At 31.6% G+C, this 14,179-nt stretch overlaps 1 protein-coding gene across 2 annotated transcripts; it reads left to right on the forward strand.

The window, feature by feature from the left end:
- The first annotated feature begins 2,840 nt into the window (after positions 1-2,840).
- LOC134707898 (uncharacterized) lies at positions 2,841-11,907 on the forward strand. Of its 2 annotated transcripts, XM_063568050.1 has the most exons (7): positions 2,841-2,995; positions 3,328-3,511; positions 4,946-5,072; positions 5,803-5,848; positions 6,916-6,990; positions 8,617-8,784; positions 9,581-11,907. In XM_063568050.1, the coding sequence occupies exons 2-7, from the start codon at positions 3,417-3,419 to the stop codon at positions 9,604-9,606; spliced, it is 537 nt and encodes a 178-aa protein (XP_063424120.1). In that variant the 5' UTR covers positions 2,841-2,995; positions 3,328-3,416; the 3' UTR covers positions 9,607-11,907. The 2 variants fall into 2 exon arrangements, with proteins under 2 accessions (XP_063424120.1, XP_063424119.1); XM_063568049.1 differs by lacking the exon at positions 2,841-2,995 and having other exon boundaries at positions 3,014-3,511.
- The last annotated feature ends 2,272 nt before the right edge of the window (positions 11,908-14,179 follow it).

The raw sequence follows: 14,179 nt of genomic DNA on the forward strand, positions 1-14,179 counted from the left end.
AACAGACAAACTATGGTACACATGACACAACATTGAAAACTAAAGACTAAGCAACATGAACCTCACCAAGGTGATGACTTGAAATTATCAAAGGATTTATTTTATTAAATTCTCGATCCATAATAAGCATGGAACATTTGATACAAGAGGGGTATAACTCAGACACCTATCAATCAGATAATCCGTGACCAGGGAATGACAAAATAAAGAATACAGGACTAAACAAAAGTTGAATTAGACCGAGCACGCATTAGGTCGACATAGTCATAGCAAATAAATATTGCTTGTTTGATTTAAAATCTCAGTTTTGAATATTGACATGTTAAATAGAGGCGATTGAAGATGAAGATACCAAAAGACATTTAAAATCACAAGTTGAAAATAAAGTGACAACTCCATGGATAAAATTGAAAAATAAAATCAACAGAAAAACAACAGCACATCATAGAAAAATAAAGATTGAGAAACACGAGCCCGACAAAACACAGGAGGTGGTATCCTTTGTTCCAAAAGGTTAGCACATCCTGCTCCACTTGTTGTACCCGTCGTGTTGCTCATGGTATTACAACCCGGTAATAAGTCTAGTTTGGTAGTTCATATTTGGAGAAAGGGGATCGTATTGTGGTTATGACATAAGGAGCCTATGTGCTATCATAAAAAAGACATAAGCTATTGGTCAGATCATCCTGATATTTACTATTAGCACTACACACAGGTATACCAACAGACATCAAAACTAAGTTTTTATTAATTAAGAAAGGTTACATCAAGTTATTATGAATCAACCAAAGAGATGGAATATCCAAACAACACAATGTAAGCTTGTTACCCTACTACATAGAACATGTATTCAGTGGTCACAATATGCAATACTACACGAATTATTAAAAAAGGTACGGTTATGAGAGATGTCACAAATTTTGTTTCTCCCCTTTCGGTAGGGACAACACTTTTTGGAAATTTAACACTTTTTATTACAGAAACTGGCAAATTATTTTAAGTTTGACGACTTCATTGGTTTCTAAAGATCTTAGACCCCTAAAACATGTCGCTAATGAATTGAGACATAGAAATTGAAAGGATGATGGTATCAACGAGAAATAGATTGTGGCTAAAACATATTGCACAATTCAAAGGAAAACAAAATCTGTATATTATACAACGCAGTTGAAGATAATAATAGTTTGTTTAGTTCTTTCTCTTGTGACGTCCATGTATGAATTCAGCAAATGATTAAGTCGGTGAGGAAATGAGCATTAGCGATGCGGACCAAATAAACTATTTTCTCTTTATTAGTTTCCACTTGATCCAAAATGACGTTGAGTTGTTCATCTGATGTCTGCTTTATCACATACAACAAGACTTAAATTACAAAAAATAATTCACATTTTTAAAAGAAGTATCAAATTTAAAACAGATAAATGCACATATATACGTTCTTATTTTTGATTTATTTTTCTCTTTGTGGTTAGTTACACCCAATATTTTAATGCAATTTATCCTTTCGACTGACACGTTTCGGATGAACTACACTAAGTTAGTCACCATACGACGTAGCAGATGGTATGTTACTGCGACAGAGAGAAGTAAAATATTATATTTACCAGCATTGTGATAGACACAAATCGGGTAGAAATTCGACACTCGGAACTTGCCGAACTTTCATAAATGTTTTGAATTGTGAAAAAAGTAAAATCACAAAAATACTGAACTTAGAGGAAAATCAATTCGGAAAGTCCATGATCACATGGCAAAATCAAATAACAAAACGTATCAAAAACGAATGGACAAGAAGTGTCATATTCCTGACTTGGTACAGGCATTTTCAAATGTACAAAATGGTGGATTAAACCTGGTTCTATAGCGCTAACCCTTTCACTTTGATGACAGTCTCGTCAAATTCCATTGTAAGAAATTGTTATATCAACCCATAAATAACGCTTCCTGAGATAATGTAGCATTTGATATGATTGTTGGAAATTTCTTACTCTAAAAGACTCACAATATATTGAAGGAGGATTTTGTTTTCAACAATTGTCCATCACTAATTATAATTGATTCCTTAATGATCTTGATTTTGAAATGTTAAAAACCATAGCAAACCAAAAATAAGAAAATAATGAAAAATTGAAGTGAGACAACTAAGATGTGCATAATAGATAAAAAAATAAAAAGCCAAATGTCTATAAATTCGGAAATTAAAAATGACAACTAAACAAAAAGACCCGTACCAAAATCTGTTTCCCCTCAGCTGCCAATGAAACATTTTTATTCATTAACACCATCAATACTGTTATGTGGTATGAGTTAGCACCATCTTTATAACTCATGACCCTCATTTTATATTTCATGACAATTAAAAATTGAAAGGATGATGGTATCAACGAGAAAGAGATAAAAACATATTGAACAATTCAATAGAAAATAAAATCTGTATATTATACAACGCAGTTCTTTCTCTTGTGACGTCCATTTATAAAGCAAGTTATTTAGTGGACAAGGAGATGAGCACTGGAGATGCGGACCAAAATAAACTGTTTTATTTTTATTCGTTTCCACTTGATCCGTATGACGTAGAGTTGAGCATCTAATGTCTGCTCTATCGAATATAACAAGACTTAAATTACAAGAAATAATTCACATTTATAAAAGAAGTATATATCAAATTAAGAACAGATAAATCCACATATCCATGTTCTTATTTTTGTTATATTTTCCCTTTGTGCTTAATGAAACCCAATATTTAAATGCAATTTATCCTTTTGACTGACTCGTTTCGGATCAACTACACTAAGGTACTTGCAACTGTAATTGTATCTTGATACTCAACAAGAACTTGTCTTATAATAAAGTTTATTGTACGAGCTGGTTATTGGACTATACATATATTAATTTATTGGTGTTTTAGTGTTTTATTGAGGACAAACGAAATTTATTAGAACACCGAAGGGAATGACCTATTTAAAAAATTGTGTTCGTTAAATGCATTTGAAAGGTAAATAAAAACATTTTACAATTCGTAAAGCTATTCAGGATAATTTTATATCGCGTTTATAACGAAGAAGGGATAACAGTTGTATTAATTATGTTAAGGAAGATATATAGTTCATCGGCAAGGGTACATTACCATAAGTGTTAAAACTGTGTTACCTGTCTGTGAATTAATGATATCGCGTTCATAAATGAAAAAAAGATATTAATACATTTCTTACGTAACGAATATTCTATCTAAGATGGTTCTGCAAATTGCATAATTCGGCATTAATTATACAAACCGTCTGGATTTTGCCAGTAACTTTAAATTCGACCAATGATTTATTACAAAAGGTCAGAAAGCAAACCGTGGGATGACAGACTTAATAAACTCATACATATGATCAAATTGACGGATAGTCACTAAAGAAACACAATATGCGATGAATGACAATCAACGAAAGACATCCATTTTCCTGGCCATTCTCGGGTCAATATTATTGATAGTTTGTTCTGGATTATACGAGTTTACTAAATGGTATGTATTGTATGTTTTGTACATCTTGGTGATTAAAATTTGTAATTCTATCAAATCTAACACATAATGAAACATAAATCGACCGTATCAGATATAAAAAAAGAAATTATGAAAAAGGAAATCATGTAAACCTTACAAGCCGAACTAAAACGAACAACGCCATGGCAAATTGGTAATACGACAGAAAAATGTAAACCCCATAAGAAACTACATCTAACGATCCACAGAAAAATCTTAACCGATCTCAGGTGTTACGAGGGGCTATCAGATCATGTTCCTAAATTACCACCGCCATCTTGCTCATTGTAGGTTCACATTCTTTGAAAATCCTCATTGGTTGATGTCAAACTCATGATACAGAGGACGAGATTGTGTTGACGTAAATTTCCAAATAACAGTGATAAAATGACCCTTATATGACAAAATCAGAGGGTGTTGTAATTATAGCCAAAAAAGAAGTTGATGGAACGTGCCCTTCCGGTGTGCATGAGACCCCCTCCCTAGTTTTGGTGGGATTCGCGTTAGTCTTTAGTTTTCTGTGTTGTGTTTTGTACACTATTGTTTTTCTGTTTGTATTTTTCGTTTTTATCAATGGCGACGTCTGTTTATTTTTGATATATCAGTTTGAATGATCCTCTGGTATTTTGCCTCTATTTTACCTGCTTAATTTCGATCTTTTTTCGAAAATCTCAACGATGTCTCTTATGATTGAAGAAATAAATCGGCAATATTAGGAGTCCAGTTGGTTCCTGAAGAAATACACAGTGTTGTGATAACAAATGTTTGTTTCTTCGTTGGCCATTCTATTATATGCAACATAGTTTGGCGTATTATTATAGCACCTTTTTTTTTTAAAAAGAAATTACGAAAAAGGGACACTTGTGTAAAGGTCAGACCAGTCAAATGTTTTATAAATTATCAAAAGGAAATGGCTTCTCATATTTTTTTACGTATAGTAAAATAGATCTTATATATTCTTACGTTTCCCACATGATTCAAATCGTCCACAGAGGAGTAGAAGTTTCATGATAATTCTGAAGGCCGTGTTGTATTGTTAATTGTTAGGACAATTTTTGGCTATCTTATGCAGTGAAGGCAGATTCAGGTTTCATCTAATGGTTGAAATACGCTAGGAAAAACGAAATGTATTCTTTTTAATTGTTCGGTGATCCTGCAGAATAATCAAGGCAGTCGCCGTAGCTATTAAAAACCGCATAGAGGGTGAAAAGTAAAATGATAGCTCTATATAGATGAACGTGAAGTTCCTAGATATACCACACGCATTTTTTTCTCATATGACCAATGTTGTACTAATATCTAACATTTTTAAATTTGTATAATAACTGCATCATCGTAAACATTGAATTTCAGTTCTATTTTCAAGGCAAATTTAAATATGCAGAATTATTTGTTCGACTACTTTCTTTTTTCTAGGAAAAAGTCAGAGCTTTCAAACGCAGATATCATAGCTACAAGTATCATAACAGTTATTTCGATATTAGTCTTAGTAATATCAATGGTAGCGTGCTGTAAAGGATGGCACAAGGTTCATGCTCACAAGGTTTGGATGTTACGGAGATTTTATTATGAACAAAAAAAAAAAAATAATAATAATAATAATAATAATAATAATAATAATAATAATAATAATAATAATAATAATAATAGGGTTATTGCATGAATATTGGGGAATATTGTCCCGAGTAGAATTTTATATTGCACGAGCTTGCGAGTGAAATATGTGTTCTACGAAGGACAATATTCCCCAATATTCAATATACCTTTGAAGTGATTGGTCATTAAAACTAATTGAAGTGTTATTTGCTTGTTTTATATAATTAGTAAAAAGTTAAATATATTATGCATCTTTCAGTACTAGCATATTTTTCCAATGTTGATAAACAGTCAAGTTATTATTCTAAGCCAAGAGCAATAACACAAGATACGAGTTTAAATATGTTATGTTTTACAAAACTTTTAGAAGATTTTGGTCCTCAATTCTCGTCAACTTCGTACTTTATTTGGCCTTTTGAACTTTTTTGGATTCGATCGTCACTGATGAGTCTTTGATAGACGAAACGTATGTCTGGCGTAATTTAATCCTGGTATCTATCCTAGAGTTTATTTATCAATCTACCAAAGTACAGACGAATACGAAACACATATAAAAGCTATATGACCAAAATGATATAATAATAATATCGATTTATTTGACAGAGAGTGTGCTTATTCAGGGGATTCCTTAAACTACACACAAACTTGTTATTATACTTATAAAATGTATCTTGCAGGAAATAATTCGAAAGACATCATACATTCCTGTAACAGTACTTATGGGTAAGTTATGGAAGGGGGCACAATGTACACATAAACATTTGGTGTCTATGCAGTAATCACATGAATTCACTTCAAATACTCGTTTACGTACGAGTCAAAATGAAATCGAAGACATTGCTGTTTAGTTTGTAATATGTTAAGGACACAATTTACTACTTTATGATTTAAATACTTATGTTTTCAAATTGTTTTTTAACAACGAAAATCCGAGTGTGTAGTATATACTTTTTCAAATAGCATATCCCCAAAACTAAACAACCGCCACTTAAATATAAGTATTCAATTACAAAGGGGAAACAAAAACATCCCAAACATAGACAAGAACATTTTGACAAATCTATACAAGCAGAATTATCAAAATGTAAGTGTATCTGCCCATAAAAAAAAAGACAAAGCAATAAGAACACCATCGATAATTTTACTCCGATTTTTCTAGTTACGTGCTTGGTTTCTGAACCATAAATGACAAATGGATTTGTATGTAAAGTCAAAGTGCAGTAGTCATACTCACACACCAACATTGGGATAGATAATGAGTTAGTGCACATTCCACATGAAACATTTCAGTGGTTAGATTTTTTTCTGCATCAGACGTGCATTTCGACTAATCTGTGTCCTCTCAATGTCCAAGGACAATATGTTGGATAATTCAACCATATAAAAACTCAAAAGAGATTACATATATATTTTTGAATAAGGTCAATAAAATAAAATTGAGAATTGATATGGGGAATATGTCAAAAAGACAACAGACCAAACAAAGAGCAGACAACAGGCAAAGGCCACCATTTTTACGTATGTATAGCTATTGAGAATCTTGGGTTCAATAGCTTCATTGCAAACAGCATTAATCCATTAAGGAAATCCCTTGAAATTCCATGAACCAAAAAAGGGATATAAAACACAACATACTAAGTAAATACAATTTAAAAACCTTCTAATATTCAGAATCCAATACAATTTTTAATTACTGAGACATAGAACCAGCGTATATATTATAGATACATTGGCAATTGAAATAGTATACGTAATTCGTTTTATCATCTTTCATAAATTATAATCTGCAGGATCGAACTGTGGTATTTGCATTGAACCAAAGGATTCAAAGAGTGAAAAAGTAGTAAAGCTAACCTGTGAACATAGTAAGTTGTATCAATAAATAAAGTCAACAGTAGTATACCGCTGTTAAATAGTCATTAGTCGATAAAGCGAAAACAAATCCGGGTTACAAACTTAAACTGATGAAAACGCACCAACAGTAACACTGAACTGCAACAAAATCATACGCAATTAAACATGGAAACGAACAATTTGATAAAGCTGCATTACTCCGGACGTAATACAGGATATTAAAAGAGACAATGATTGTTTGAACCTGTTTGATAAAATACGGTTAACAAATATAAAAGGGAGAAACCATTTGCAAATAGAAAATTTCTGTCACTGGATTAATATTTTATACGAAATAATAATTTAACAAGAAAGGTACATAACTGACTTGCCTATTAAATAGAAGACGGCGGGTCGGAGATTATTTGTTTGACAAAGTAAATATATATCTAATGATTATTTTTCCGTGAAAGAAAGAGGAGATGGCATAGCCAAAGAAATTTAAAAGTCACTGCTAATAAAAGCTTACAATTCTAATACTGTCATCGATATAAAATGTCTTTCCAAAACGATTTGTCCGGTCACGTTATATGCTTAAACATCCAGAATATGGAAATAGACATACTTCAGCCACGATGTCGAATGAATAAAACATGTCTTATATGTGTGCTAAGCCTTATATATTTTTTCTCACACGTATGAAACACACATAAAAATGTGCTTCAGTTGAAAATGCAATTTGTGCAATTTTGCAGTTATCATTAGTTAAGTTTATGACAAAATTAATCAACTATATCAATTTAAGCTTTCGTTTAACAAACATCACTGAAATATTTACCTTCGTATTGTGCATTTAAAAGTAATGTACATGTCAAGGTCGAAGAACTATCTAAAATCTAGAAAAGTATCATTTAACATTTCGTTTGTCAATATGCGTGACAAACTAATATATATATATATGACTTCAAAAAACTAAGTTAAGTGATTCAAACTTTATTTACTATTAAGTTGAAATGTCAATGGGGTCAAAATCGGAAAACTGGATTTGACTAGACATATTTTGTTTGGTTTTTATTTAGGGCGGAGGTCAATATATGAACCATGTTAGAATTAGATGAACAATTGCTATTTTTCAACCGAGTCCAAATGAGGTGAATGTATACAACTTTAGAGGTTGCAAAACGGCCTTCAACAATGATAAACGTATACCATAGTTCACTACATAAAAGAACCTTATTTTGTGGTATGGATTTATTATATGAAAATTAAGCCATAAGATATATCTGAGACAGTATCATACAATCCATCCATAAAGCAAACAGCGGAACTAGGAAAAAAGAGTTAGACATTATCTAAAAAAAAACCAGCTTATAAAATGTATATGCATATGCATCTGATACTAACATATGAATAAGTGAAGTATCGAATATACATTCGAATTGAGACTGAATAATTTTTGTGTGACATAGAATGGGAACGAGGCATCATCACACCTTCCTACAGTTCAGTTTCTTTCACTTCTTACAATTAGTTGATTATTTCTTCAAAAAATTTCAACAAATGAAAAGTATTTTATAAGATTAAATTATTAACAGTGTCATAAAAAATAATCAGTTTGGTTTTATTCAGATTTGTGCCATTTTTGTGTTATTTTTTAGCATTTCATAAGGATTGTGTTAATAGATCCTTAGATACACAACTGAAATGTCCCATATGTAGACAAACTCCTTCAAAGTTTTCCTCTGTAGAACGTGTTCTATACAGGATGTATGGAACAGTCAGCAAGAAAATGCAATCCATGAAAACAAAGGAGATAAATGATTCAAGTAAGATACATATATCATATTCAAAAAGAATTCTTTTCTCAGAAAACATAAATGCATCAATGTGAATATAACGGAATTTGATGAGTCTGTCATCAAAGTGAGAGGGTTAGCGCTATAAAACCAGGTTTAACCCACCATTTTCTACATTTGAAAATGCCTGTACCAAGTCAAGAATATGACAGTTCTTGTCCATTCGTTTTTTATGCGTTTTGTTATTTTATTTTGCCATGTGATTATGGACTTTCCGAATTGATTTTCCTCTAAGTTCAGTATTTTTATGATTTTACCTTTTTTGTATACTTCCTTACTTATAAACAGCATGTTGAAGTGCACGATAAATTTCATGCAACGTAGTGATATCTTATTATCAAATAACTAGCAACACATTAAATATAGTAAGACTTAAATGTTTGACGTTAAAACGAAAAACTGTATACATGTAGGCTACAGCCAACTGTTTTCTATGCATATTTTTAATTAAAAAAACACTTTCTTAATGTCATGCGTCTGAGGCGCTCTTCTGGATTCACTTTCTTTAGGAACGTCCAGAACCAAACATAATTTTGTAAGACAATACTGTTTAAGAATAGAAATAGGTTAAGGACTGAATGAATATTAGCAAAATCCATCTCAAAGGGATTTGAAATCTTTATTCATTGTCTTAAAAACTTCTAAATTAGTTTTATAAATGAATAATTTAAGAAGGGTCTTCGTATAAAGCATGACAGTACCGAGCTACTTCCTATTGAGCTCATGATACCATATCATTTGACTATATATGTTTTATTTTTTTTAGTTACAAATGAAAGTACAGCAGTATAGTTCCAGTATAAATCGTTTTTATTTGTGGAACAATGCAGCAAACTTAGTTGCCTCAACAAACAGAACAATAAGTTTAATTAATTATGAGATTATTACATTTTTCATGATAGATGAATGAGTGGGATAGTTAGTCGGACGAGTGTCCAAAAGATGTGTGATTTCATATTCACGAAAACAGTGTCTTTGTGAATCGTTGTGTTCATATTGATGAATGATTGGACGAATGAATATACTGTGTATTGGGTTGATATTTCATATCATCGGATGATTGGACGAATGAATAGTCATAAGAGTCGAAGCGTTGACATTGATTGATGATTGGTCGAATAAATGGAAATGGTAGATGCATAATTCATACCGATGGAGATAAGACGAGTTAGAGATGCGGGATCATAAAAGAGATGGTTGCCTGCGTGTATATTGATGGATGATTGGTCGAATAAATGGAAATGGTAGATGCATAATTCATACCGATGGAGATAAGACGAGTTAGAGATGCGGGATCATAAAAGAGATGGTTGCCTGCGTGTATATTGATGGATGATTGGTCGAATAAATGGATATGGTAGATGCATAATTCATACCGATAAAGATAAGACGAGTTAGAGATGCAGGATTATAAAAGAGATGGTTGCCTGCGTGTATATTGATGGATGATTGGTCGAATAAATGGAAATGGTAGATGCATAATTCATACCGATGGAGATAAGACGAGTAAGAGATGCGGGATCATAAAAGAGATGGTTGTCTGCGTGCATATTGATGGATGATTGGGCGAATGAATAGAAATGGTAGATGTATAATTCATACCGATGGAGATAAGACGAGTTAGAGATGCGGGATCATAAAAGAGATGGTTGCCTGCGTGTATATTGATGGATGATTGATCGAATAAATGGAAATGGAAGATGCATAATTCATACCGATGGAGATAAGACGAGTTAGAGATGCAGGATCATAAAAGAGATGGTTGTCTGCGTGCATATTGATGGATGATTTGGCGAATGAATAGAAGGGTGGATGCCTAATTCATACAGATTGAGATAGGACGAATGAGCGTTGCAGGTTAAATGTATGTTATTTTATGGATGGTCAAATCAAATGAATGAATGAATGGAAGAAAGAGTGATCTTAGTGTGTGGTAGAGTTAATTTGATTTTGATGACGTAATTTTATGAAATGTTGATAGTTGGATTTTATTTTTATTATTAAACAGTGTAATTTTACATACATTGTATTTACGTAGACTAGATCAACCATTTGCATATACATTAATAAGTTATAACGTATGCTACAGTCTTTCAGAATATGTTGAAAGTCCAGCATGTTTACGAGTCTATTTTTCAAAAATTGGTAAATTATTTTAGTATCTCCTATCAAAGAAATGTGCTGCATTAATACTATCAATATTGCTAATTAAACTTTTGAAATGATCGAAATACTAAAACTTTCTACCACAGACATAGATAACCGTAGATGTATTAAGTGAAACCTTTAGGATTTTTTTTTGTACAAATTATATTAAAAATTACAAGTTTGGTATCTCTGGTTAGTTTTGTTTTACACCAACTTTTGAATTTTGTTATACTGAAGCAAAAAAGATTGCTGGAAGGGTATAGCCCCATTGCAATATTTAAAAAAAATCATTCATAGCCAGAAATAAGTAGTGGTTTTGCTAATTAATATTCATAATATGTAAATGAGAATTGTACCACGTGATAGTAGTTTGAACTGGACTGCTTTACAGGCTTGATATCATTAAAATCTTTAAAACACGGATATTATAAGTTGCCCGTCTTAGAGTCCTTATTTACAATCACTTTGATATTTCCGTAAAGTTGTCAGGCGGTCAAAATCAAAACAATGAACGCGAATTTAGTGAATTTTCGTGCTTTCACGAGTTTATTCTTCTTGAAATAATGACATTTTAATTTTACGTGGGAACCTAGAGTTCAACGACTACACATACAAGGTTTGGACTTACTTATTCTTTCGAAATTCAAGTTTCAAATTTCACCCCGGCACATATCCAACTATAGCAGTCATCACGTGACTTTTGTGACTTCACAAATCACCCGTATCAAGCCCTAGTAAATTGTATAGAAATGCATAGGGGCTTTCTGGAATCGATGAAATACATTACTTTAAGTTCATGATACTAAAAGTGTGGGTCTTTGTAGTAATTCCTCATATATTTAGAAATATAAATATTGCTTTTGAAATAGTTTAAATTTTGATCTTCTCCCTTCCAAATGCTTTTGAAAATTTGTCTTGTTGCCTCGATAGTTCACATTGTTAAATCATACAACTACGATAAATATTGGATTTTCTATCGTCTTTAACCTTAAATTGCGATTTAAACAAAACAGATGGAATAATTGTCTTTGTGCTTATTATTATATTCATAAATATTTGAAATATCGTACATAGAATAGTTTAATTTTCTATTATGTCCCTTCCAAATTGATTTGAAAATAAGCTATTTTCAGAAAATCTGCTATTATTTTTCAAGATGGCGACCAGATTGACAGCGTGGGGCGACATGGTAAAAATATTATTTGTACGATTTTTACAATGAATATTAAATAAATGTTGGATGCTCGCGTTTTCAGTCATTGTCTTACCTTAAAGCAGCATGTAACCGAACATTGGTTCCTTTTTATCAAGTTTAAACATGCTGTTGTTCTTTTATAAAATTTTGAAAAATGGCGAACAAATAATTTTCAAACGTAGAGGATGTTCGACACTTATTTTGTTAATGCACATAATTCAATTTATTTTTACTGTTTATATTGCAATTAAATATGACACGTTATTGTAACTATAAGAATAGCCTTAGACATAGCAAGATTGAGGAGAAATTAATTAAGTCATAACAACAACGTGATCAAAGAAAACAAACATGGCACCTAATCACGATGTAAGTTTTGACAATACCCATGTAGATGCATGTTTTGACAATACCTATGCCTGTTAGTGTTGTCCGATTATCAATGAAATTCTTTGCAATATTATGTTATATTCATAAAAGAAGACATCGAATGGATATAAACCGAGGTGAACTAAAGATATTTTTCAATTTTCTTAAAATAATTCATCAGGTAACCAGTAAAAAAATCCTATATTGAACCAGTCACATGCAGAGTTATCGAACTTTATTATGACTGTAATAGTTGCATATGACCTGTTTTTGTAAAGACCTTGTAAGCCAATTTTCAACACGAAGTTTGCAAATTTGACGTTTCAGCCATTTTAGCCTGTATTTTACACTGCAATGTTAAAAGCCTCTCGCTTCGATTTTTAAAATAGCTCAGGAACCTGTATTTTTGCAACAACAGTCATTAATTATGTTTCGTTTAAATGGTGTATATTGTTGTGTATATTCATTTTCTGCCCCGGCAACCTGTCTATCACTTAAATTAAAATTAAAACAGACATTTTTTTCAAAATTCCCTATCATTTTAATGTAATTTCCGTGACCCGTATCCGATTTCTTTAGTATAATATTCAAATAAGCAAAGTGGCGTTGATTTCTGGATATGTATAACGCAAATGTCTGATCTATTTCGACTTAATGCAAACATATAAATAATATATAAAAAGAAGTTTGTGTGGCGCTAATACTTTACCGTAGAGATGCTTGTTTCTATGTACCAATTGTGAAGTTAAGGGGATGTTCATTCCTCCATATTATTTAAAATATCAAAATGTTAAATAAGTACGGGGCATGCTTAAATATTGTAATTATAATGTGCTGTCTAAGCTGTCAATTTATATTCAAAGGTAGAAAAGATGCTTGTCTGATGTAAAATTGCAATAAACAAAGATTTATCTCTGAAGATATATAATTTAAAATTGTATACTGCATGTATTATGAAATATGTTGTAATTTATAATGTATATTATATTCTCCTGTTACGTAGTCTTCTGCGGCAGAGTTTTCTTTAATAAACTATGAAACTATATATATATTAGTTTGGTTGCAAGAAAACTATTTCTCTAATTACTTAATATTTTGTGTAATCATGTTTCAACATTAAAAAAATATTTTGATAAACTAATATGTCATTGCTGTCTAACTAATACCATTAATGAGTCCTTTGTGAGACTGTTTATGTCCTGTTTTGTATGTAAATATCACAAGGCTGAATATCAGTAATGTTCAAGTATGTTGAAGGGGCATTAGCTGTCAAATGTACGTTCCCCGTTTTAACTCATTTTCTCGCCTTGGATTTATACCATAATAAAACGTTTATAAAAGATGTAGAATGTGTAGAATAAGCAATTTACAAAGCATGTGCTGGATAAGACATATCAACATTTCGTATGTAATTTGTCTAGACGCAATCTATTTAACCAACCAGGTGACATCCGAAGACTCTCCGATATTAAAATAAATGAAAATATATATAATAAGCAGAAAGAGAACTCCTGTAATTGGATTTTTCTAGGTCTGTTTGATTTCATATTATGGATAAAAACAAAAAGGTGTCCATAGTACACGGATGCCCCACTCGCACTATCATTTTCTATGTTCAGTGGACCGTGAAATTGGGGGTCAAAACTTTAATTT

The sequence above is a fragment of the Mytilus trossulus genome, chromosome 2, assembly GCF_036588685.1.
Source record: "Mytilus trossulus isolate FHL-02 chromosome 2, PNRI_Mtr1.1.1.hap1, whole genome shotgun sequence".
NCBI classification, from domain to species: Eukaryota; Metazoa; Mollusca; class Bivalvia; order Mytilida; family Mytilidae; genus Mytilus; species Mytilus trossulus.